Source organism: Sorex fumeus, unplaced genomic scaffold (genome assembly GCF_029834395.1).
Source record: "Sorex fumeus unplaced genomic scaffold, SorFum_2.1 ptg000045l, whole genome shotgun sequence".
In the NCBI taxonomy this organism is placed as follows: Eukaryota; Metazoa; Chordata; class Mammalia; order Eulipotyphla; family Soricidae; genus Sorex; species Sorex fumeus.
The window spans coordinates 13,439,859-13,464,351 of record NW_026606102.1 but is presented as its reverse complement, the minus strand read 5'-3'; the positions used below and the strand labels follow the sequence as shown (position 1 = coordinate 13,464,351).

General features: G+C 48.0%; 1 protein-coding gene and 1 pseudogene across 1 annotated transcript in view; both read left to right on the top strand.

Annotated features, from left to right (window-relative positions):
• Positions 1 to 20,974, top strand: part of TCEANC2 (transcription elongation factor A N-terminal and central domain containing 2) — a 52,400-nt gene extending 31,426 nt beyond the window's left edge. The window contains exons 3-4 of the mRNA XM_056122162.1: positions 9,229 to 9,422; positions 20,062 to 20,974. Of these exons, the coding sequence (XP_055978137.1) occupies positions 9,229 to 9,422; positions 20,062 to 20,250 (383 nt within the window). The 3' untranslated portion in view covers positions 20,251 to 20,974. The remainder of the gene's footprint in view (positions 1 to 9,228; positions 9,423 to 20,061) is intronic.
• On the top strand, positions 6,350 to 6,567 carry LOC130031156 (uncharacterized; annotated as a pseudogene).
• Positions 20,975 to 24,493: the final 3,519 nt, after the last annotated feature.

The following is a 24,493-nucleotide window of genomic DNA, read 5'->3' as shown; positions in this document are numbered from 1 at the left end:
AATTTGGTCCAGGCAACATTTCTGGCTTGTTCTATACCAGAGAATATACTGGGAGCTGGGGGAAAAAACTGGGAATAAAATACAGGTTCTGCCCTCAAGATGTTTATAGTTTAGAGGAGAAAATGGGCCTTTAATTATTCCCGGAGATTGAGCTAAGGCACAGAAAGTATGAAGGCCACACAACTTGATCCCAAATAAGGCCTTGCGAGATTCTCTCTGACAAGAAAGAATTTATATGTGGAGGCAAAGGGGTAGGAGGGCCTGTGAGGACAGGAAGGAAAGGTGATGCCATGGTGCAAGCTAAGACAAAGGAGTCCCATAGCTTGAGACCCTACCTAGAAATCAACTTGAGGGTAATGAGAGAGCCAGCAGTGGGCGTGTGGCATGGAAGGATGTGAAGGACTAAATCAGGGAAGCAGGGGCTGGAGCAATAGCACAGCAGGTAGGGCCTTTGCCTTGCATGCGGCCGACCCCGGTTCGATTCCCAGCATCCCATATGGTCCCCTGAGCACCGCCAGAGGTAATTTCTGAGCGCAGAGCCAGGACTAATCCCTGTGCATCGCCGGGTGTGACCCAAAAAGCCAAAAATAAAAAAATAAATCAGGGAAGCAGCGAGGATGGAGACAGAGATGAGGAAAAGAAAAAGAGAAGAGAAACATTGGGGAGCCCCAAGGTATGGGTGAACAGAGGGCCACAGTGTGAAATGCAGGAGGGGGGGCCAGAAAGATTGTATAGCAGGTAGGGTGCTTGCCTTGTACGCAGCCAACCCAGGCTTGCTCCCCAGCACCCCATATGGTCCCCAAGAGTGATCCGTGACCATGGAACCAGGACTAAGCCCTAAGCACACTGGATACAATCCCCCAACCCCCAAATGCAAGAGGAACTGAGAGTGTGATAATGAGCTCCATTTTCCATTTTTAAAATGTTGAGCTGGAGGTGTTGGCAGAGTAAGCAGGTGAAGGTGACAGTGGGGGCTGGGTCACTGGGCCCTGTGCTCAGGAAGAGCCTCCGGGCTGGAGACTGGGGAGTCATCTGCGCTAGGCAGCAGCTGGGCCACCAGAGTGAGAATGATAGATAACTCAGGGAAGGCAGCTGGGAAAAAAAGAAAAGGTAAAGCCAACAGTGGCACCCCAGGTGGGGTTCACGGATAATTAAGGTTGGGGCTGGAGCGATAGCACAGGGGTAGGGCGTTTGCCTTGCAAGCGGCCAACATGGCCGACCCGAGTTCGATTCCTCCGCCCCTCTCGGAGAGCCCGGCAAGCTACCGAGAGTATTTGATATGCCAGACACAGTAACAACACAGTCTCCAATGGAGACGTTACTGGGCCCGCTCGAGCAAATCGACGATCAACGGGAGGACAGTGACAGTGACAGGGCTAAAGATGTGCCACGAGCAGAAGAGATGAGAAGGGAGGAGGGTCAGTCCAGGGGGAGCGAAGCACGTTTCAGAGGGAAGCAGGCGGCAGCGTCACCCACCACAGAAGAGTTGGGGCAGGTGAGACTGGATTGGACAGGAGGGGGACCTTGAGAGGTTTCTGCGTTGTCATTTCCCATGCAGCACTGGACCAGCCATGCCTGTCTCGGGGAGAGAAGTGGGTAAGATGGGGCACGTGCAGGGAAGGGTCTCTATCAAGCAGGCCGGCCGCCATGCACCTGCGTCAGAGCATGGCCTGCGCCGCTCACATCACCCGCAGTGAGTGAGATCCGTGCCCTCCTGAAATCCTGCTTTCCTCGCCCAACTGAACCAAGTGATCATCCCCCATGTAGTCTCGTGTAGAACTATTCCAGCCCCTAATGGCCTCAAAGTATTCGTGTCTAAATGGGCTGTAAGTTACATCAGAAATTGGACCTAGAAGGTGGGTTGTTTTATCCTTTTGCTACCTCAGAGAGTCCTGGAATGAATTTTTTGAATCTTTTTGTACATGTGTCCTCCTCCTCCTCCGCTTCCCTCTCCTCCTCTTCCTCCTCCTCCTTCCTCTTCCTCTTCCTCCTCCTCCTCCTCCTTCCTCTTCCTCCTCCTCCTTCCTCCTCCTCCTCCTCCCTTTCCTCCTCCTCCTCCCTCTTCCTCCCTCCTCCTCCCTCCTCCTCCTCCTCTTCCTCCTCCTCCTTCTCCTCCCTCATCCTCTTCCTCCTCCTCCTCCTCCTTCTTCCTCCTTTTTCCTCCTTCTTCCTCCCTCCTCCTCCTTCTTCCTCCCTCCTCCTCCCTCCTCCTCCTCCTCTTCCTCCTCCTCCTCCTTCCTCTTCCTCTTCCTCCTCCTTCCTCTTCCTCTTCCTCCTCCTCCTCCTCCTTCTTACTCCTTTTTCCTCCTTCCTCCCTCTTCCTCCTTCTTCCTCCCTCTTCCTCCCTCTTCCTCCCTCCTCCTCCTCCTCCTCCTCTTCCTCCTCCTCCTCCTCCTTCCTCTTCTTCTTCCTCCTCCTCCTCCTCCTCCTCCTTCTTCCTCCTTCTTTCTCCCTCTTCCTCCCTCTTCCTCCCTCCTCCTCCCTCCTCCGCCCTCCTCCCTCTTGAGTCACACCCAGCATGCTCAGGGGTTACTCCTGGCTCTGCGCTCAGGAATTACTCCTGGCAGTGAGTGGGGGACTATATGGGATGCCGGGGATCAAACCTGGGTAGGGCACGTGCAAGGCAACCACCCTCCCCGCTGTCCTATCACTCCAGCCCCATGCATGAGTCTTCTTGGCACACTTTGGTGGGGTCAGTGTCGGTTAAATTCCAGAACGGTCTTACTCGGCTGTGGACTCTCAGCACAGCATAAAGTAGGTGCTCAGTAATAGCGTAAACTGCCTCTGAGATGCCACAGTATCTCACGAACGCTTGCACTCGTAGCATCTCCAATGGTGCTGAACACAAGAACATTGTTTGCTGAATGAATAACCTCAAAAATACGGAGGAAGTGGGCTAAGGGCTTGACTCCAGTGGCAGAGCACGTGCCTACAGGAGTGAGGCTCACCCCTACCACCACATACACCACCCCTCTCCCATGATGATTGTTTTGTTCAGATTTTTGGGGGGCCACACCCAGGCCATACATACAGGGCTTAGTCCTTGTTCTGTGCTCAGGGATCACTCCTGGCAGGGCTTGGGGGACCATATGGAGTGCCAGGGATTGAACTCGCATCAATCGCACGCAAGGCAAACACCCTCCCCACTGTTCTAGCACTCCAGCCCTCCACAATGATTTTTTTTTTGAATGCTGAGTGCATGCTTCATATTGCGGGAGACCTGGGTTTGATCCCTGGCCCCGCTCGGTCCTTCCTGAGTGCTGGGAGCAACCTCTGACCACTGCTGAGTGAGGCCCCAACCCCCTCCCCCCACCCAAAAAAAAAGAACTCTTCAGAAAAAGAAAGAAAGGAAGGAAGGAAGGAAGGACGGACGGAAAGAAAGAAAGAAAGAAAGAAAGAAAGAAAGAAAGAAAGAAAGAAAGCAAGCAAGCAAGCAACCATATGGAACAGTGACTTCAGCTTTAAGAGACATGTGTCCCCAGTTAAAGGACACCTTGAGACTGTCCTAATGACTTCTCTGCCTTCCTCCTCTCCTGCCCTTTCCTCTGATGAGCGCTTCTGGACTCCTCTCCCTGGACAGTAGAAAGGCGAGATAAGAATTCTGGAGAGATAATTGGTGAGAGTGAGAAGTTCAAGGCTGCCTTCCCTTCAAAGTTACCTTTCTTTTTCAGCCCCACTCTCTCTTTACAGACCCTGTGAAACAGGCAGTTTCTGATTCCACCGTGCATTCGTCATGCCCAGCACCTTCCAGGTGCAAAGCGAGATCTTCAGGAGGGGGGGAGGGCGAGTTAATGACCACCCAAGTGTCAGGCTAAGCCTGAGGCACACGAATTATTCAGTCACCATCACCACCTTCTCAGAAAAGACAATAACGCAGCTCCCTAGAAATCTATCTTGTTTAGGGAAACAGTGTCCCCGTTGCAGGGGAACCCCCCAGTGCGGCAGCCCGATTTTTCCAGTGCCTCCCCAGCAGGCAGCACCCCCAGTTTGGGAGACAGTGGGCTAAAGTAGGTGGCATAGTCTGAGAAATGTTCTAAATATTCTGACCCTTTCCCCAAATTTCCAACCACTTTCCTTTGTTCAGTCATGTTTCTAGTCCATGTTAAACTCTTTTTTAGAAGCCCAGTGCTTGTATGAGACCCCGAGTTAAACACAAACAAAAAATAACAAACACATGCAGTTTGATCTGTTTTCAAACCTCATTTTTCTTTAGTTCTGCAATTCTGTCCCTCTGTTTCTTGGTGCTTGTCATGTAATTTTAATTATCATTGCTTTGAAATGTCTAATAAGGCTAGTAATACCTTATAAAGTTAATTAATATCTTACAAGGGTACTTTTATCTCATAATCCTCTTTTACAAAATAATATTGTTATACTCTTGCTGCTTTATGGTTGTAAAAGAAATCCAAGATAATTTTGATGTATTCTAGTAAAACAGCCTGTGAGATTGACTGATTGTTTCTGGGCCTGTGCTGAGGCAAATCCTGGCGGGTTCTCAGGAGTCACTCCCAGCAGTGCCCGGGACCCTGTGGTTCTGGGGATTGAACCAGGGACCCCAAAGCCTGCGGAACTAGCTCACTGGCCCCTAATTAAAATTAAGATCACATTAAATCTATGCGTTAATTTCAATGCTGACATTTTTGTGCATTTTCTTATATAATATATTCTCCCCCCCGTGTTAAAATCTTGTTAAATATTTTGATTAAAATCGGTTGTTCTTGGGACTGGAGCAATAGTACAGTGGGTAGGGCGTTTGCCTTGCACGCAGCCGACCCGGGTTCAATCTCCGCAATTCCATATGGTCCCCCAAGCACCACCAGGAGTAATTCCTGAGTGTAGAGCCAGGAGTAACCCTGAGCATCACTGGGTGTGACCCAAAAAGAAGAAGAAAAAATCTGTTATTCTTGAGGCTAGAGAAATCGTACAGGGATCAAGTCATTTCCATTGCATGGGGTCAGCCCTAGTTTGATCCCTGACACTGAATGCCCCCGCCTGAGTACCTCCATGATTGAGCCCTGAGGACAAAGTAGCTCCCAAACACTGCTGGGTGTGTCCCTAAGCCTCCGTCAAAATATATTCTTCATATAAATCTTGTTGCATCAACTTTTATGGAACAGCCACTGTCCTACCCGTCTCAACTGCCCTCATCTGCTCTCTGCGGGAGACAGTCTCTTGGACGATGAAGAGTCCTGCTCAGCTAATTACTGGTAATCAGATAGTTAGGGTGATGGAGGGAAGCACAGGGTGTTAAGGAAGCAAAGAGGAAGGGAATAGTAGGGAAGGCTTGCAGTCGGTGGGCACTCATGAAGTGGGTCCCAGCGGCACAAGGGAACTTCCCCAGATGACTGGGAGGAAGAAAATTTCTGGCAGCAGCGTGTTCCTTCACTGGCGTGTGTATTCAAAAGCAAAGAGACCAGACAAAGGACAGGGCCTGGGGGGAGCCGCAGGTCACTGGCATGAGAAGAACTAGAAGGGAAGCTGAAAAACTGGGGGCGGGAGGCAGCCTCTGAAGGGACTCCTCTGACAAGATAAAGAGTTTGAATTGAGGGTTGAAAGATTAAGTGGAGGAGCGAAAGGGTTAGAGCTCGGTTTTAGAAATACCACCCTGAAGAGACAGAGAAAGTGCTCAAGTTAATAAAGGTCACTTGCAGCCGTGTGGAGGAAGGCTGAAGGGGCCACAGACGGTCCTGGTGTCAGAGCGAGCGAAAGGGAACAGCACACCACCTGTGGCTGAGGAGAGAGGGGGCTGAAAGGGTTGTCATTTCTACAGCTTAAACAGAATTTCTGCCCCCCCCCCCCCTTTGTATTCTGACTGGTTATTGCTGACACGAGAAAGCTCTTGTGGGGACCAGAGAGATAGTACAGTGGCTAAGGCGTTTACCTTGCGTGTGGCTACCTCCAGTTCTGTGCTGGGATCGCAGAGCCAGGAGGAAGGCCTGCGCTGGTATGGTTCACACACTTTAATTGTGGTACTCACATGCATACACACACATTCGCACTTAAACTTAGTTGTGGAATGCTGGGGACTACAGTGCCCTCTGGCACACCTGGCCATGCCATGGATCAGATTCACAGCCTCATGAGTACAGGGAAATCCCTGGGCCCCTATGTAGTTGATTTTATCTAAGAGCTCCCCGCCCCCCTATATTTCATACCCTTCCCTCTTTTGCCATAAATATCAAAAATACAGGCAAAGACATGAAATAAGAGAACCCAGGAGAAATGGATAAATTCCCGGACTCGTATAACCTCCCAAGGCTTAACCAAGAAGATTTGGAATACTTGAATAGAACTGTCATTATTGAGGAAAGTGAGATGGTAATCAAAGTCTTCTCAAAAACATAAGCTGATCACTTCTCGGCCTTTTGGCTAAGATCAAGTGTAGTACCTGTTCTTATCAGTTTAATGTCTGCCGTCCTCTATCCAAAAACAAAAGCTGAGAGGCCCAGATGGATTCCCTAGTGAATTCTTTCAGACCTTCAAAGAGGACCTACTGCCAATCCTTTTCAAGCTTTTCCAGGAAATTGAAGAAACAAAAACACTTCCAGTTTCTATGAAGCAAACATCCTGTTACCAAAAGCAGACAGAGACATCATGGAAAGAGAGAGAGAGAGAGAGAGAGAGAGAGAGAATTACAAGCCAATATCCTTAATGAATACAGATGCAAAGATCCTCAATAAAATACTAGTAAATAGAATCCCAGCAACTCATCAAAAAAGATCATACACCATGACCAAGTAGGATTCATCCCAGGGATGCAAGGATGGTTTAACATACACAAATTAATCAGCATAATACACTATATCAATAAAATTAAAAAATAAAAATAACCATATGAGCGATAGCACAGCGGTAGTGCGTTTGCCTTGCACGGAGCCAACATGGCCAACCCGAGTTCGATTCCTCCGCCCCTCTCGGACAGCCCGGCAAGCTACCGAGAGTATCTCGCCCGCACAGCAGAGCCTGGCAAGCTACCCGTGACGTATTCGATATGCCAGACACAGTAACAACAAAGTCTCCAATGGAGACGTTACTGGGCCCGCTCGAGCAAATCGATGATCAACGGGAGGGCCTTTACTTTACTTTAACCATATGATCAGATTAACAGATGTAGAGAAAGCATTTGACAAGATCTAGTACCATTCATGATTAAAAACACAAAACTCAACAAAATGGGAGTCGAAGGAACTTTCCTCTATATAGCCAAACCATTTACCACAGACCCATAGCAAACAATATTCTCAGTGGGGAAAAACTAAAACCCCCCTCTCTAAGATCAGGCACAAGACAAGGTTGCCCACTTTTGCCACTTCTATTCAATATAGTACTAGAAGTACTTGCCATAGCAGGTAGGCAAGAAAAAGATACCAAGGGCACCCAGATAGGAAAGGAAGAAGTCAAGCTCTCACAATTTGTAGAGAATATGATACTATATTTAGAAAATCCTAAATACCCTACAGAAAAGCTAGGAACAGGGGCTGAAGTAATAGTACAGCAGGTAGGGCATTTGCCTTACATGTGGCTGACTTGAGTTTGATCCCCAGCATCCCATATGGTTCTCCAAAACCCCATAGGAGTAATTCCTGAGTGAAGAGCCAAGAGTAACCCCAAAACACTGCCGGGTGTGACCCAAAAAGTAAAAAAAAGCTAGAAACAGTAGATTTATATGGCAAAGTGGCAGGTTACCAAATTAATATGCAGAAGTCTATGGCTTTCCTATATAAATAAAAGAGAGAGATATTTTTAAAAAATCCCATTCACAATGTTCCTCAGCACCTGTATTGCAAACCATAATACCTAAAAGGAGAGAGAGATATAGACAGAGAGAGAGAGAGAGAGAGAGAGAGAGAGAGAGAGAGAGAGAGAGAGAGAAGTATCTGCCATCTAGGCAGGCTGGGGAGGGGGGTAAAACAGGGGACATTGGTGATGGGAAATATTCACTAGTGAATGTAAGGGCGTTGGAACATTGACTGAAACCCAATCATGAACAGCTTTGTAACTCCATATCTCTTGGTGTTTCAACCAAAAAAAAAAAGTTGGGGTGGGGGGGTTATTTAGGCAAATAAAGAGAGTGGTATAGCAAACTCCCATATGCTCTTTACCCAGATTCAAGGACTATTAAGATGTTTGTCCCATATATACCATCTTGGCCTTGTTTGCACTTTTGTTTAGTTACTGGTGGATCTTACTTTTTCTTTATTTTTTTTGTTTTTGCTTTTGTTTTTTAGGATTACTCCTGGCAGGGTTCAAGGGACCCTACGGGGTGTCAGGGATCAAACCCAGGTTGTGCATATACAAGACAAGTGCCCTGCCTGCCGTACCTGGGAGGATTTTAAAGCAGATCCTCAGACATCTTGTCATTTCATCTGTGCATACTTCAGCGTGCGTCCTGGAACATAGGGATGTTTTCTCATATAACCACAATGCTGCAGTCCTGTTCTGCAAAATTAATAATTCCCCGATGCAATTGAATATCCTTACTTATCTTAAAACGTCATTTCGTTCTTGGTTTATTTCCATCAGAAAGTGAATTACACATCCCATTTGATAGCTTGGTCTCACTTGTTTAATCTGCAGCAGTCTCTCATCTTGGCAACTTTTGAAAAAGTGCCGGTGACTATCGAAGGGACTGCATCTATTGCCCTGTTGAAAATTCCTCAGTCTACGTTATTCTGTTGCCTCTTGTTGTGCTTTAAATGCCTCCTCTGGCTCAAGTATTTTCTATAACTTAGATGTTAGGTTGGCATAGCTAGTTAGATGCTGTTTCACTTATCCCTTGGGAAGAGGATACAAAAATGCTGTGAGGTGCTTCTCCCAGCCTATGATCCTGCCTTGGGGAGTCTGGGATTGGAGGGGGACAAAGATTCCTGGCCTTCGTGACCAGTTTTCCCGCCAGCCTTGCCGCAGACGAGTTCATCACTAATTGTCAACTGCATCCTGAGCTACAAAATTTTTGTTTAGTTCCATCGATCTCTTCACATTTATTAGCCAAATAAATGGATGCTGAGGATTGTATAGCCGGTAGGGCGCTTGTCTTGCACGTAGCCCGCTGAGTTTGATCCCCGGCATCCCATGTGGTTTGCCAAGCACTGTCTGAAGTAATTCCTGAGTGCAGAGTCAGGAGTAAGCCCTGAGCACTGTGAGGTGTGACCCAAAAAAAAAAAAAAAAAAAAAAAAGACAGTGATCTTTTGTCTTTTGTTTCATTTTGTTTTTTCTTCTCCTTCCAGGGCACACTGTGAACAAAATGCGTAAGCATTCAGACTCAGAAGTGGCTTGTCTTGCCAAAGAAGTCTATACGGAGTGGAGAACTTTCATTGAACAACATTCGAATAAACCTTCCATTGAAGTCCGAAGTGATTCCAAAACGGAGACATTAAGGAAGAATGCCCAGAAACTACTCTCAGAGGCCCTGGAATTAGAGGTAATGAGTGTCCAGGCAGAGGGTGGTTCCAAATAACCCTCATGCTCTTAAATAACCTTCATGTTTTCATCATGAGTGCTCATAGCCTTAGTGCTGTGCCTTTATTCTAACTGGTGTTTCTGCAAGAATTCTGATTTGCGAGCATCCTGGGATGTAGAAATGTGTAGGTAGAACGATGATGGAGAACGAGAGTATGTATTGGAACTAGCAGACCTGGATTCCTTGGATCATGGCTGGAGAGATGACTCAGTGGGCTGAGCATGTGCTTTGCATGTGGGTGGCCCAGATTCAATCCCCAGCACCCCATATGGCCCCCTGAATACCTGCCGGGAACGACCCTCAGCACAGAGTCAGGAGTAGCCCATCAGTACTACAGGATACTACCCCAAAGCAAAACAAAACAGAAGAAACCCTGGCTCCCAAGTTATGCTAATGTCATTAGACAGTTGCATGGACTAAAGGCAAGTCCTTTACCACTTCTAAGACTTGATTGTATTTGCCCTAAGATGAGGATTTTCATTTTTATACAAGGAACATAATTTCTAACTAAGGATTTCAATTCAGGTTATGGGAAGCTGAACTAGACCATTATAAACAGGAATAATATAATGTCTGCTAACTGGAAGGCACTTGAATGTTGCTTCCTTCCCACTTAACAGTCTTTCCTATCAAAGCAAAAATTCTGGGGTGGATTCTGTTATGGAATATCTGTGCTATTAAAAAGACTACTTCCCTATTTTTTGGTCAACATTCATCTACCTTTTTTTTTTTTTTGCTATTGGGGCAGGCTGGAGAAATAGCACAGCGGGTAGGGCTCTTGCCTTGCATGCAGCCGACCCGAGCCGACCCTGGTTTGATTCCTCTGCCCCTCTTGGAGAGCCTGGCAATCTACCGAGACGTATCTACCGCATGGTAAAGCCTGGCAAGCTAACCGTGACATATTTGATATGCCAAATACAGTAACAAGTCACAATGGAGACGTTACTGGTGCCCACTCGAGCAAATTGATGAACATCGGGAGGACAATGCTATACAGTGCTATTGCTATTGGGGTCATATCTGGTGATTCTTAGGGGCACTGCCCAGCTACATTCACCATGAAGTGCTGGGGATTAAACTCCAGTCTCCTGCATATGAAACATGCGTTAGCCCTGCAAATTATCTCCCTGTTCTAATCTATTTCTAAGGCATGAAGTCAGTTGGCTAGAAATAGTACTAAGATTAGTATAGCTGACAGTTCAGATGATGCCAGTCATTGGAGGTATACATGCTGAAAAAATGTTTGCTCATTAGCAATAATATTAATATAATCATCGAACAATTTTTTTGTTCGGTTTTGGACCACACCTGGAAAACCTCAGGGTTACTCCTGGCTCTGCACTCAGGAATTACTCCTGGCAGTGGTCAGGGGACCATATGGGATGCCAGGGATCGAACCCAGTTGGGCTGCATGCAAGGCAAACGCCCTACCTGGTGTACTATCGCTCTGGACACTCATCTAACAATGTTTACAGACCACTTACATGCTAGAAAAATCAGACATTTGATCTTGTCTCTTTTTCTTAATGCATCCATACTAAGTGTCCTTGAAAAGTCATTTATTATTAACAAAATAAGCAATTCAGGGGCTAGAGAATGGAGAGGGTGCTTGCCTGACATGTGGCCAACATGGATTAGATGCCCAACTTCCCATATGGTCCACTGACCCCCATAAGGAGCTGGGAGTAAGTCCTGAGCACTGCTGTGTGTGACCCCCTAACTCCCTCTCCACCCCCACCCAAATAAGCAATTCAGAAATATGGTTTAAATGCTGAATTTGTTACTTCATTCTCTAAAAAATGTTTTCACTTTTCTTTCTCAGTTATGCTGCCACAAAATAAAGGAAAGTGGATCTGGTACATTATTTTCTTTTTCAAAACAAAGTTTTGGGTTCAGGCCACACCCAGTAGTATTCAGAGCTTACTCCTGGTTCTGTGCTCAGGAATCACTCCTGACGGGATTTGGGGAATCATATAGGGTTTTGGGGATCGAACCCAGGTCAGCCACATGCAAAGTATCCATTGTACTCTCTCTCTAGCCCCTAAAGATTTTGGTTTTTAAATACAAACTTATTTGACAAAACATGGGGAAAAATAGAGAAAGAAAAAATGGAATCACCTTTGAACCTGTCACCCAGATATAATCTTGTTAACATTTTAGTGCATTTCCTTTTTGGTGAATTACTTTAGTTCTTTAAATGAATGCTGGGAAAGTTCTGTTACCCCAGATTTATTAAGGACCAATTATATGCCAAATGTTCCATAAGATATTTTTATTGATTATTTAAATAAGATTGCAGAAAGTTGACATAATTATTTACATTTGTGTTGTCTCTTTAATCTTGATCAATATCCGTTAGTGTCATGGTGTATATCCTTTTACATCAATTTTATTTTATTTTTTTTGCATTTAGTACTTTTAATGTGATAGTTTGCTGAATTGATATGCTGCAAATGAATATTAAACCCTTGGAAGAGAGGAAAAAAATGACGGTTGTAAGTTTTGTTTTCCAAGGTATTGATTAGCCACCAAGACTTTCTATTTGATGCTTTAAATAAAGTTTATTTTTTTAATATGCCAAAATTATTGCAGGGACATAGAGTGTGGGCATATAATACGTAGTTAATGTGGTGGTAAATGCCAGTTCCCTATGATATCTTTTTAAGTAAATGATAATAACGAAGTTATGCTTGTAAGGATTAATGAGCAGTTTTCCTGCTATATTAAACTCCATAATAATTATCCTTTTAGTTTATCCATTAATTATCCTTTAAATGGCACATCAAGTGGTAAGCACTCAAGTGTTACAAAGCAAAGTTAAAAAAGTGATACATTTGTTAGTGCCTTCCAACATAATTGGGGGGAAAAAATCAGATTAAACATCGTTGAATGGTTTCGTTCCCAAAGAGCAAATTTAAAAAATTTAAAGTATGCATCTTACTGTCTTCCTTGGCACCCTGCCCCCACCAAAAAAAATCAATCTGTTTTCTGTGCATAAACACACTTGGTAGTATTTTTTTTTTATCAGTTTGATGTGTCAGAAAATATGAATGCAAACACACAAAGTTAACTCCTATCATCTGAACCCTTGTTATATTAGAGTGAACTTAGTGAGCCATCAAATCCAGTACCTGGTCTTTGACAGTAACTCGTGTTTAGTACATTCAAATCAGACATCAGATCTCCTCGGACATTCTTTATCGGTAAACTATTGGGTAAGTTATTGACCTAGCAACTTAAAAGGCTTTTACAATTTGATCTTAGCATGTTTTTCTGCAAATGTACTCATTATATTTTTATAGACCCTCCACAAGTTTTTCTTGTTATTTGTTTTGATTGCATCCTTTAGTTAATAAAAGCCACAGATGAAGAATGTACACACATAACCCAAAGGTGCATCTCTTTATCAGTCCACAGATCTTGCTTTCCAGATTCACGGACTGTTTCCTTGTTCTTGGAATAATGGGATAGATGAATAAAAACCCCATTGTTGGAGCCCAGGCTCCATTCCCCTTTACTTTCTCCCTTCCGGATCTTCTTTGTTCTTCAATGTCTTTTAGATCTTTCCTCATATGAACATCCCCTGTGGTGTCATTCTCTTACTTCCCCTTCCTCATTATCCACTCTTCTTCCTACCTCACGGCCTGTGATCATTTTCCTATTATGTCATTAAAAAAAATGGACCTGATTCTCAAAGTGAGCCTGTATCATTAAGAGTTATGAAACACTGGCTGGTTGGCCCAGTTGGTTGTCAGATGGTGCTAATGAGATCCAGGTCAGGGGTACGTCCCCATATGGGACTGCTAGTTTTTCCTTTGTTTAATGGCCTCAGACTGCACCTCTGGCTTTGACCAGCTCTCTCATAAACGTATTCAGGTGGTCAAAAGGGAGTGTGGGTAGGTGGGTATAAATCCCGTCTTGCCTTTGGAAAACTCACACAAAGTTTGATTCCAGTGGCTCTTCAACTCAGCAGATGTTTAGCACCACCATTACTCATGCCAGGGGAGAGTCCAGACATAAATGACTTACATGCAGTCTCTTTCCAAAGAAAGCCCACTACCTCCTGGATGAGAGGCTGTGGATGACTAAGGAAACCTGAGGCAGGAAGAAGTATTTCTGAAATAGAGGCGCAAGCAGAGTGGTGTAGACGCACAGGGTTGAGCGGTAAAATCTGAATCTGATAGGGGCCTTGGGCAAGCTTTTGGCCTTTCTGAGAGGGTCGGACTTCACAAGAGCAGTGTGTGTGTGTGTGTGTGTGTGTGTGTGTGTGTGTGTGTGTGTAGATAGTTTTTAGTCACACTTATTTAGAAAGATGTGATGGGGAAGAGGGAGAGAGAACACAGACTTCTCCGGAGAAATAAGCAGGCAAAGAAACATAGACACCAGCAAGCCAGTACACCAGCTTGAAAACCCAGCCACGGCTTTCGAAAGGAGAGTTTATATAATTCTTTCTTTTTTTCTTCCTGGAGCTGGGTTTTTTTTTTCTGGATACATAAAAGAGTTTTTTTGTTTACATACATAAAAGTTAATCTGGGCCTTGTCACAGACCACAACATGAGCTTTATAGTTCATATTTTATCCAGTGTATGTATAGGATGGTATTGAAAGAGCAAGGCGGCACACACAGTGGAGATGGGCATTGACTTAACAGATATTTCCTGAGCACTTATTATGTGCCAGCACCTATGCTCAGCATGGGGAATTTTTTAACCACATTTCTTTATTACCACTATTTTTGGTATATTATCAGCCCCCCTCCCCTTCCTTATCATTGATGCTGAAGTAGCTGCTGCAGAGATGGGGGTTACAGGTGCCTGGCTGTGGGTGCTCTTACATCCTTTTAGCTGTGGTGCTTGCAGGGGATTGATTCGGAGGTCGCAGTGCCCGCACCCTCAGCTACAGTGCTCTTCAAGGCTTGCAGTCCTTTCATTGTGATGTTTGCCTGTGCTCACAGAGCTGCAGTTACAGTTGGGGTACCCGCTGGAAGTCACTGCACTGCTCACTCATGTGCTTGCCAGAGCACATGAACTTCCTGGCCATGGAACCTGCATATCTTTCTTAGTAGAGGGGCTCACTGAGGGTCACACAAGCCCCCCCCCCTTTGAGATACTTACATGCATCTGGTTATGGTACAACTAGAAATCACATGTGGTGCCAGGGGTCACAGGTAGCAAAACAATCAGGCTCAAACAGCAGCAGTACCTGGATAGTACTTGGTTTATGTGAGACACCAGGGATTTCAACTCATGACCATGTACTTTAAAGGCACGACCATATACGACAGTACCATATACTTGAAGCCTCCGTGATATTCCTTGAAGCCCCTATCATGGGGAATTTAGAAATAGATCCAACATGCTATCAGCCCTAAAGGAGTTCTCAGTTTTCTGAAATAGGTCAATAAATTCAGTATGGTAGAATAGAAATTCTTTTTTTTTTAATGTAGTATTTGCTGCTATTTATTCAGCCATTGATTAAGCTGATGGAATTAGGCATGAACTCCACGTTACTATTTTTTTAATTGAATATCCATGAGTTAGACCATTACAAAGCTGTTCATAATTGGGTTTCAGTCATACAATGATCCAACACCCATCCCTCCACCAGTGTCCATTTCCCACCACCAATGTCCCCTGTTTCCCTACCACCATCTCCCATCAACCCTCAAACCTCCTTCTATGGGAGGCACTTTCCTTCTTGCTCTCTCTCTCCTTTTCCTTTTGTGCATTATGGTTTGCAATACAGGTGCTGAGAAGAGGTCATGGTGCTTGTCCAGGGCATTTGGTATTTTTATCTGGGCAGTAGGGCTGGAGTAGCTTTTAAATTGGGTGGCAACTCTGGGGTGTGGATGTGACTGCCGAGGCTTCTGTAAGTACAGGGAGGTGGGGGAAGATAGCCCATCCCTACCCCAAGAAATTCTGGAGATTTCAGTCACAAAACCTGAATACCAGAATTTCCAGCAGATCATGTCTTGGTGAGGTCTGTCCTGAGACAGTGGTGTCAGGCTGGAGGTATGGCACAATTCACGATTTTGGATTGTGGAAGCAAGTGGCTCTGCTTGGGTGGTCACCAGGCTGACTGCCCCCCTGTGATTTACCCTAGTCTGTTTAGCCGTGCACGGTCTGAGATTAATTGCAGATTTTGGTCTCTTTCCAGATTAATGTATGGGTCTCTGAAATAAGGCCGATAAATGAGCTTGTATAACTGAGCCGGAGGTGGTTTGTGGGTGTGTCTCCCACATACCTAACTTTTGGCAGTTTACTTTCTTGGTAAACTTTGCCCCGAGTTTTTGGGGTCTGGCCAAAGGCACAGCAGCAAGTTTTGGGTACCAGGAAGCCTGAAGGCGCCGTCAGGCTGCTGATGCACTCGCCCCCCTGGTACAGGTTGACCTGCTGGCGGCACCATGCCCCTAGTAAAACAGAAGTTCTTCGTGTAAGGTAAACTCTTGAGAAGGCCTGGCTTTAAAGAGCTTCCCATCATTGCTGTCAGGGGTCCACACCCTGACAGATTTTGAGAGTTAATTGTGGCCACTGCTTTCTTAGTGTGGTTTGAGTTTGGGAGTGAGGGGGGCTAGGAAGAGGCTTCTTTTAAATAAAAAAAAAATAAATAAAAACCTTCCCAGTGTGGCAGACATCACTCATTGATCGTCACACCATTCACCTGGAATCCTTAATGAAGGTGGTCGTGTTTGTATCGTCCCCCCCCCCGCCCGCAGCAATTCATCCAGGCCAGGACAACTAACTGACCAGCGCACACTCAACCCAGAGGTACGAGTGGAGAAGGAAGGCAATTCCGATTGTCTGACTCTGAGCCCCGTGAGCCAGAAAGCGCTAAAGACACAATAGTGGGAGCGCCAAGACAGAAGGAAGGTTGGCAGGGTCCAGGGGAGGCAGAGCTGTGGGGGTCACCGCCTCAAACAGGGAGGAATGGGCCGTTAGAACCGAGGGAATGCCAGTGTGAGCAAGAGACCGGGCAGCACGTCAGAGACATAGAGAAAGGAGATGCCCCACGTCAGTCCTGGAGGCTCTTGAAGCCTTCCTGTTCCTGTTCACTCGGGAGCAGCCCACAGCGAAAAAACTCGCAGAGTCTCCGTGAGACTCTTCATGGTGCCCAGCGAACTTGTTACACGCAACAAGGCAAATTCTTTTCCCTCGAGATTTACTTTTTCAGCCAGGGTGGGAGGCAGTTTGGGCCACATCCAGCGGTGCGGCCAAGGGCACCTCCAGGTCTCTGTGCTCAGGGATCGCTTCCGGCAGAGCTCAGGGGACCCACGTGTCGCTGGGATTGTAAACCAGAGCCGGCCACGTGCCGGGCAAGCGCCCCCACCCCTGTGCTGTCTCTCCGGCCCTGCATTTTCATATCACGGAGCTTCTCCCGCTTCTCCGACTGGCCCTTGTTTAACAGGCGCCTGTGAGCGAGATTCAGTGCCTGCCACCTTGTGCCATCACCTCCCCGGCAGAGTCTCTCGCGGACCCCAGGCTCCCTGTGCGTCTCTATGGCGACCTGGGAGCCAGGGAGCGAATCTTTCCGGCTCTGTGTCTCCAACACCCAGATCAGGCCACGCTCCACAGGGACTTAGGGCCTGTTTGCCGACGAAGCAGTGGAGAGGCCAGTTCTGCACACCCTCAGGCACTCTCCAGGTCCACACGCTACACTTGGGGCAGATGCCCAGGGCCTGTTTTGCCCGCACCTCTCCCCAACAGCCACTCACCGCCAAAGAACCCCAAGCATTCAGACATCTTTCTCGCATGTTACATTAAGGTGATCCCTAATTGGTCTGGGAATTCCCACTGTGGTCAGATGCACCTATTGCAAGAATGCTGGACAGATGCTTGCCAGCCGGCCAGCCCCTTGACCTCACAAAGGAGTCTGGGAGCAGGGCAGCCTCAGGTCAGGGGCTAGTGGTGCTCCCCATACCCCCGCTGCCTCGATGGCAGTGCAAGTTCCAGGTTGAGAGCCAGGGTCTACTTGGTCCAGCACAAGCCCAGGAGGCCATCGGTCACTGCCTCTCAGAAACCTGATTGGCTCAGCTACCCCCGGCCCGTGTCTGGACCTGGATTTTCTCCCTTGGACTGACTCTCTTCTCCTCTCAGTCCTGTTCTGCTCCTTGCTTGGTTTTCATTTTTGTTTTTCCTTCCAAGATTCTTTTTTTTTTTCTTTATAATTCATTGTGGTCTAATTTTAATGTAGAGACATTTGATCAGGGATAGAGAAACAGTTCATTTTGCCAATGGGAGGTCAGGGTTCAAGTCTGACACCACCTGGTCACCTGAGTACCCCCAGTAACAACCCCAAGCCCAGAGCTAGTGTAGTCCCTGAGCCCCCCCAGGTTGTAGCCCAACAGGGCATTTTATCAATCATTTTATCAAGCAGCTTTCTGTTTGGGTGTCTTCTTTTGAAACAAAAGTCTAGTCACACCCAGGAAAGTGCACAAAGTGACTGGACAGCGCAGGGAATTTATCACAAGGGACACACCGGCTGCCCTGGCCAGAACCTGCCGGTTTCCCTGGTCTCTGGTCACACACCATTTCTGAGGTCCCTTGGCTGGAGCTCTGTGCCCGGCCCTTGTTGCTGCCTTTCCCAGCACGCAGGCTGTGGACAGTCCCGTCCATCCCTGCCTCCTGGGGTGGGATGTGCCCTGCAGTGTCCAGGACTGTGGCGTCCATGCTCACTCTCTGCCGCTCACACAGGCCAGGCACGGAGCCTGGCTCCCGGAAGCGCTGGGCAGATGTGGAATAAGTGGTGGCACAGGTTGGGAAGGACTGAAGGCAGGGAAATTTTTTTTCCATTTCCATTGTTTTCCATATTTTCCATTTTTATAGTGGGTGGCCTCCCCAGCCTGGAGTCACTCCATGTGATATCGACCAGTGATGCGGGTCTGACAGTTTAGTTCTTGGCCCAGCAAAGTCATGTTACTCAGACCTAACGATGCTGAGAGCCGTGGGGACCATACCCAGTGGTGCTTGGGGGGCTACCAGGCTATACCCAGCATTGCCATGGGGAGTGATTTGGTGCCAGGGAGCAGACTCGGGGCTTGACCCTGTCAGGAGTGTGCTCCATCCCTTTGAACTGTCTTCTTGCCCCCTTATTTCCTTTTGGGGGGCCACACCGAGCAGGTCTCAGGGGCTATTCCAGCTCTCTGCTTGAGGGTTGTTTCTGGGAATGCTTACGGGACCATGTGGTACCAGGGAAGGAATTGTTTCCCATTGGAGGGGTGGGGCTTGAGCCACACCCAGCAATGCTCAGGGGTTACTCCTGGCTCTGCACTCAGGAATTACTCCTAGTGGTGCTCAGGGGACCATAGGGGATGCCAGGGGTTAAACCCAGGTCACTGCATTCAAGGTAAGCGCCCTACTCATTGTACCGTCACTCCGGCCAGTTTTCCATTTTTAAAGTACTTGATTCTCAGGGAAGACAAACAAGCAAAAGACCCACATCCAACGTCACTATTAAGAGAAGTACAGGACACTGACGGCTCAGCTCAGATCTAGGGTTTGTGTTTTTGGTGGTTTGGAGAGGTTTGCTTTGCTTTGCGTTGCTGTTTTTGACTCAGAAGGAACATAGCAGAGCCGGAGAGATAGCACAGCAGGCATGGCATTGGCCTTGCAGACAGCTGACCCACATTCAGTCACCACCACTGTATCTGGTCCCATGAGCCCGGTCAGGAGTGAGCCCTGAGCACAGAACCAGGAGTAAGCTCTGCGCCCAGGTGGGTGTGGCTCAGAAACCACAGAGAGAGAGAGAGGAGACAGATAGATAGACAAGAGGCCCCGATCGGCAGCCCAGCACGGCCTACAACTCGGATGGACAGAGCCACCAGCGTATTCTGCTTTGGTTACAGTGGGACCTCAGGAGGCTTGGAGCCCGAGTTGGACCATCCCGAGTTGCTCTGGCGCTGTCCCCTTGGCCTGCCCTCCTCAGCTGAGCCCTCAGAAGACTCTCTACACTCAGCCGGGATCTCGGACGGTCGGGGGCAGTTCGTCCTGTGGAAGGGAAGGAACCTGAGTTTTGGCACTGGGTACTTGAGGCTCCGTTCCTAGCTCTGCTTCCTGGCAGTGGCAAGACCTTGACCCTTTACCTTTGAACCTGTTTTCTCATCTATAACATGAGATTGGGGGGTTGCGAGCATGAAATGTGAGAGGTGATTTAGAAACTTCTCGAAATACTTACTAGGGTCCAGCCCCGGTGTTTCTAAAATGCGACTAGAGGTGAAAAGGCCTTTCGGACCCTCCCCCACCCCCCCTCCCCCCAAAAGTACCAACTATTACACTGATTTATTATCCTTCGTCTTTGTTTCCTGGTTGGGAAAGGACAGGGTCCAGTCCCCGTTGCTTAGTTCAGACCAGTTTCCTGTTATAATGGCAAATATTACCACCCGGCAGGGGTTGTGAATGAGGTCCCTGTCACAAAGCACATGGCCTTGTTCCTTAATTGCCAGGGTGGAATTAATTTGCTCTTCCTGTTTCTCTTGTGACAGGAAGTAGATGTCCTTGAATTTCAGTTGATTAATGGAGGCCTCTGAGCGGAGTGCTCCAGCCTCTCTCGCTTTTAATCCTGATGCAATGCAAGGCTCTAATTTGATAATTTTGCTGTTTTTCAGATGGATCACCTACTGGTTGAAAATATTGAGCGGGAAACGTTTCATCTCTGCTCCCGCCTCATTAACGGGCCGTACCGGCGCACGGTGAGGGCCCTGGTCTTCACATTAAAGCACCGAGCTGAGATACGGGCTCAGGTGAAGAACGGCTCGCTGCCGGTCGGCACGTTTGTACAGACCCACAAAAAGTGACCCAACGCCGCTTCCAACGGGCCTCTCCACCATTCAAAGCCTCTTTTGAGTCGGGTGGTGGCCACTGCCGCCTGCGCTCGTTCTGCCCAGGTGCCTCTCCTGCCTGCCGACGACAGTGCAGCGGGACCCCCAGGCCTGCTGGAAAGGCGGGGTGGGCCGCGGGGCGCCGGCAGCCTAATCACAGGAGCGCGGCTGTCCCTGGGAAGGCCCCCGCGCGGTGCTGTCACCCAGCCCGGGGACAGGCTGACGGATGGCACGGTGAGCATGCCAAGGACACCTCTAAACTTCCCCCTTGGCAGGCAGATGAAGCCGCCACTTTATTTCGCCACCCTGCAGGTAACTGAAACTCAATTACCGCTGCCGCTCCCTCGGTTCCATCCCCCTGAGTTTAGACTGCGCCCGAGCCTCTCAGAACTCCCCGGTCTGTTCGCTTTGCTCTCCCCCAGGGGTGAGCCCGCCGGAGCCAGCCACTGCCCCTGCTCCCCAGAACTCACTTATCTGAATGTTTCAGCTCTGCCTGGAAGACCTTGGTGCAGGTCCCCCCGGCCCCCATGCTGGGTCTTCTAATGAGGATCTGGCCTGAAGCATCCCCACGCCTTGGGGTTCATTTGAATTATGCCGGCTCTCTGGGTCTCAGACTCAGCGGAAGAAGATGCATAATGTACATAATGGAAATTTCCCCTGAAATAAATTGCTGAGAGAAAAAGGAAACACAGTCCTATGTATTCTAAGTACTGCACCCGGGGAAGGGACTGCCTTATCTCATTTTATTGATGATATTTGCTTTTTAAAAGTGATGATAATAAAAAAATAATAAAATGATAAAATTATAGTAATTTTTTAATTTTTCACGGCTTTTCATGGAGAAAGGTTTCGAATTGAGAAGTTTAGATGGTAAAACTTAAGGAGATTGGACAAAAATATGAGGGGAATAATAAGACCTAAGGATGTTTGCTTTGGTTTTGTTTTGTTTTGTTGGGGTTTTTTTGTTCGTTTCTGTGTTTGGTCCATACCCTGCGTGCTTGGGTTGGCCACATGGCAGGCAGTGCCTTACATGCTGCTGTCTCTTGGGCTCCCGGGGAGACCAGATGGGTTCGTGATCTAAGGAGAAAAAAGAAAGAGATCTAAAACCCACAGAGAGCGGAGGGGTTAAAAAACAAGTGCCAGGCCCGAGAGATAGTGCAGGAGTGAAGTCACTTGCCCTGTGTGCAGCCCAGTACCACAGGGTCCCCTGAGCTCAGAGCCAGGAGTATCCCTGAGAGGACTATTGGGTGTGGCCCAGCACCCCGCTCCAACACAAACACAGGCAGAAGGGAAAGGGAGACATCGTCTACCTCTTAAGCGTCAGATGCTTTTCCTAAGACCATGAATTAGCGTCTCTCTTGATCTGTGCATCGATTTTTTAAATTTTTAATCCTGTGTAATCCTCTTACTTCTCATATTTTTGTAGGTGGTACTGTGTCTTGTCTTAGATGACTTCACTGAGGCAGTCACTATTTGCCGAGCACCTAGCCGTGTCTCCGTGCGTGAGCAGAAGCATCTTGCTCATTTCCCCCCATAAGTGACTAAGATTAACATCAGAACAATCCTGGTGAACGCAGCATGTGCTCAATCCCAGGGTGGATGTTTGAATAATTGGTGGAGATGGCGGTGGCGGGCAGGAGGGTGGGGAGGAGTGGGGCACTGCACTGCCAAGAGAGGAGGCCCACGTGACTCAGCCACACAGGGTGAGTGGCAGGTGGAAGGTTCCAGTCACGTGTGTTTGGAGACCTGATTGATCTCAGCCAGTGTCCTAGCTGCAGGCAGACCGTGTGTGCCGCCAACGCTAGAGTTTGTCGCCGAGCCCTTCCCTGTCCCCCGAGCCTGAGAAGCTCTCTTCCTGTCACTCTCTTGGTGGCAAAATGGCCAGGCTGGCCACCAGGCCCTTCCAGGGAGGGGCTCGGGTAGGCGGGACTTTACCCAGCCTCATCCGGGAACTTGACTTCTCGCGTGCATTTAGAATCTCTTGCACTTCTCTCATACCACATCCGGCTTTCTCCTTTGGTGTCCAGATGAGCCTGGGTCTGGTCCCTCTGCCCCTGTCTTCACCTCTTCAGAATCACCTCAGGAGCAGAAACAGAATGATGGGATCAAGAATGTCAGGCCTCCTTGGCGTCTTGTTTTCTCTCTGTAGAACAAGGATTTCCTCTCCTGCCTTTCCCTGACCACCCTGCGGGACGCCCTATACATGGTCCTGTGGTTATGCCACTGGATTGCGATCCTAAGTCAGGAATCTCTCTGACCCCAGTGAGTCTCTTCAGTGACCAGAACACTTGTCCCATAGTCGGAGTCACCGTCCAATTAACGGGCGTCCAGGATGCTTTCCCTCTTGCTCCCTTTCCCGTCTCTTAAAGTGGCCAGAATGAACCTTTGAAAATGTAAGATAGCCCATATCTTTTCTCTATTCATAAGATAGAAGTTCACTTCTTGCGGCTTCCATCTCACTGGGCACAAATCCCAACCCCTTACCATATCCTCCGAGGCCCGATATGACCTGGTTCCTGGTCACCTCTTGACCTCCTTTTATTTTTTTTTTTGCAATTTTTTTGTTGTTGTTGTTACTTTTGCTCTTTGGGTCACACCCAGCAATGCTCAGGGGTTACTCCTGACTCTGCACTCAGGAATCACTCCTGGCAGTGCTCGGGGGACCATATGGGATGCCAGGGGATTGAACCCAGGTCGAACACATGCAGGGCAAACGCCCTACCCACTGTGCTATCACTCCAGCCCTTTTTGCGATTTTTAAACATTTTATTTTCATGAAGTAGTTCACAAGAGTGGCCTCCTTTTCTAAGTGTCTCACACCCCTGGCCCCTTGGCTGTTCCGCATGGTGCCTTGGCAAGCACCTGCCTCGGGGACTTTACACATGTGCCATTTTCCTTGTGTGCCTCCGGAACCATGTTCTTTGCATCGGGAGCTGCGTCTACCTGGCCCCTCACTTCATTTGACTCGGCCACATCAGAAAAGTCTTGACTGACTCTACCGACGACTGTCAGCAAAGCCTGCCAGCCGTTCCCCTCCCAGCCATTCCCAAACATTCTTTCTGCTTTGGGTTGTGCTTTGTGGGTATGAGGCCCAAGCTGATCCCTAGCCAAAAAAATTAAAAAGCTTTAAAATAATTGAATAAATAAAAACTTTCTACCTGGCTTTCTTTCAAGTATTTCTCACCCCCAAAGCATTTATTTACTTCTTTGATGTTATCTCCTTGTGCATACACGTTCGTTCTCTCTCTCTCTCTCTCTCTCTCTCTCTCTCTCTCTCTCTCTCTCTCTCTCTCTCTCTCTCTCTCTCTCCCCCCCCAGCCTTCCCCCCAAGAATTTAGGCTGCTGGAAAGTCGCGTAAACCTGGCACGAGCATCATTCTTTAGCAAGAGCATCATTCTTTATTAGTTGAGTGACTCGTGTGGGCATGTGGGAAAGGCCTTGTCACTAACCAGGGGCTGCTTCCCGGAGGAAGTGATAGATGTGCGCAGTCTTAAAGGGCAGAAGTCGTTAATTGGATGGCTGAGGGTAAACCCAGCAGGCAAAGCAGAGGTGGAGCAAGGACCCAGAAAGCTGAGATGCCCAGCAGGTGACGGGGATGGCCAAGCGGGGGTCAACAGGGAGAGCGTGGGAAGAGGCCAAAGCAGGAGGCTTGTGAGGATGCAGTGAAGGCCTTTGGACGGGATTCAGGCAGGCCCGGCTTCATTGCTGTGAACACACTTCGTGCCGGAGAAGCTGGGCAGCAGAGTCTAAGCAGGAGGCTTCATTTATGCATTTAAGGGTTCTGCTAGCCTCAGAGCCCCAGGCAAGCTATGGACGATTTCCTCACTAGCTGCCAGACGTCAGTGGTGCTCCTTGGGAGCACAGTGATCAAGGTGAGCTGAGAGATCCAGAAAGCAGGCAGTGTTATTCGTGGCTGTTTTCTCCATGGTGCGTGTGCAGAATTTCCATCACGCTAACGGAACTGCTCTGTGGTGTGGGAAGGGAAGGAGGCGTGCCACAGCCCTCCCCGGCCAATCAGCAGCCTCTCAGCTCTGGCCTTGTGGAAACCAAAGTCTCCACTCATGTGAGAAGTTCATGAGACCTGAGTTTCCTGCCAGTCTAGGGACCCTGCATGGATCTGTCTTCTGAAAGTGTTTGGTTGCTAGAGAAATTTTGAGGAAATCTAAATACTAGTGGAGACCTGTCCTCCAGCTTATTGGTTTTGTTTTGTTTTGTTTTG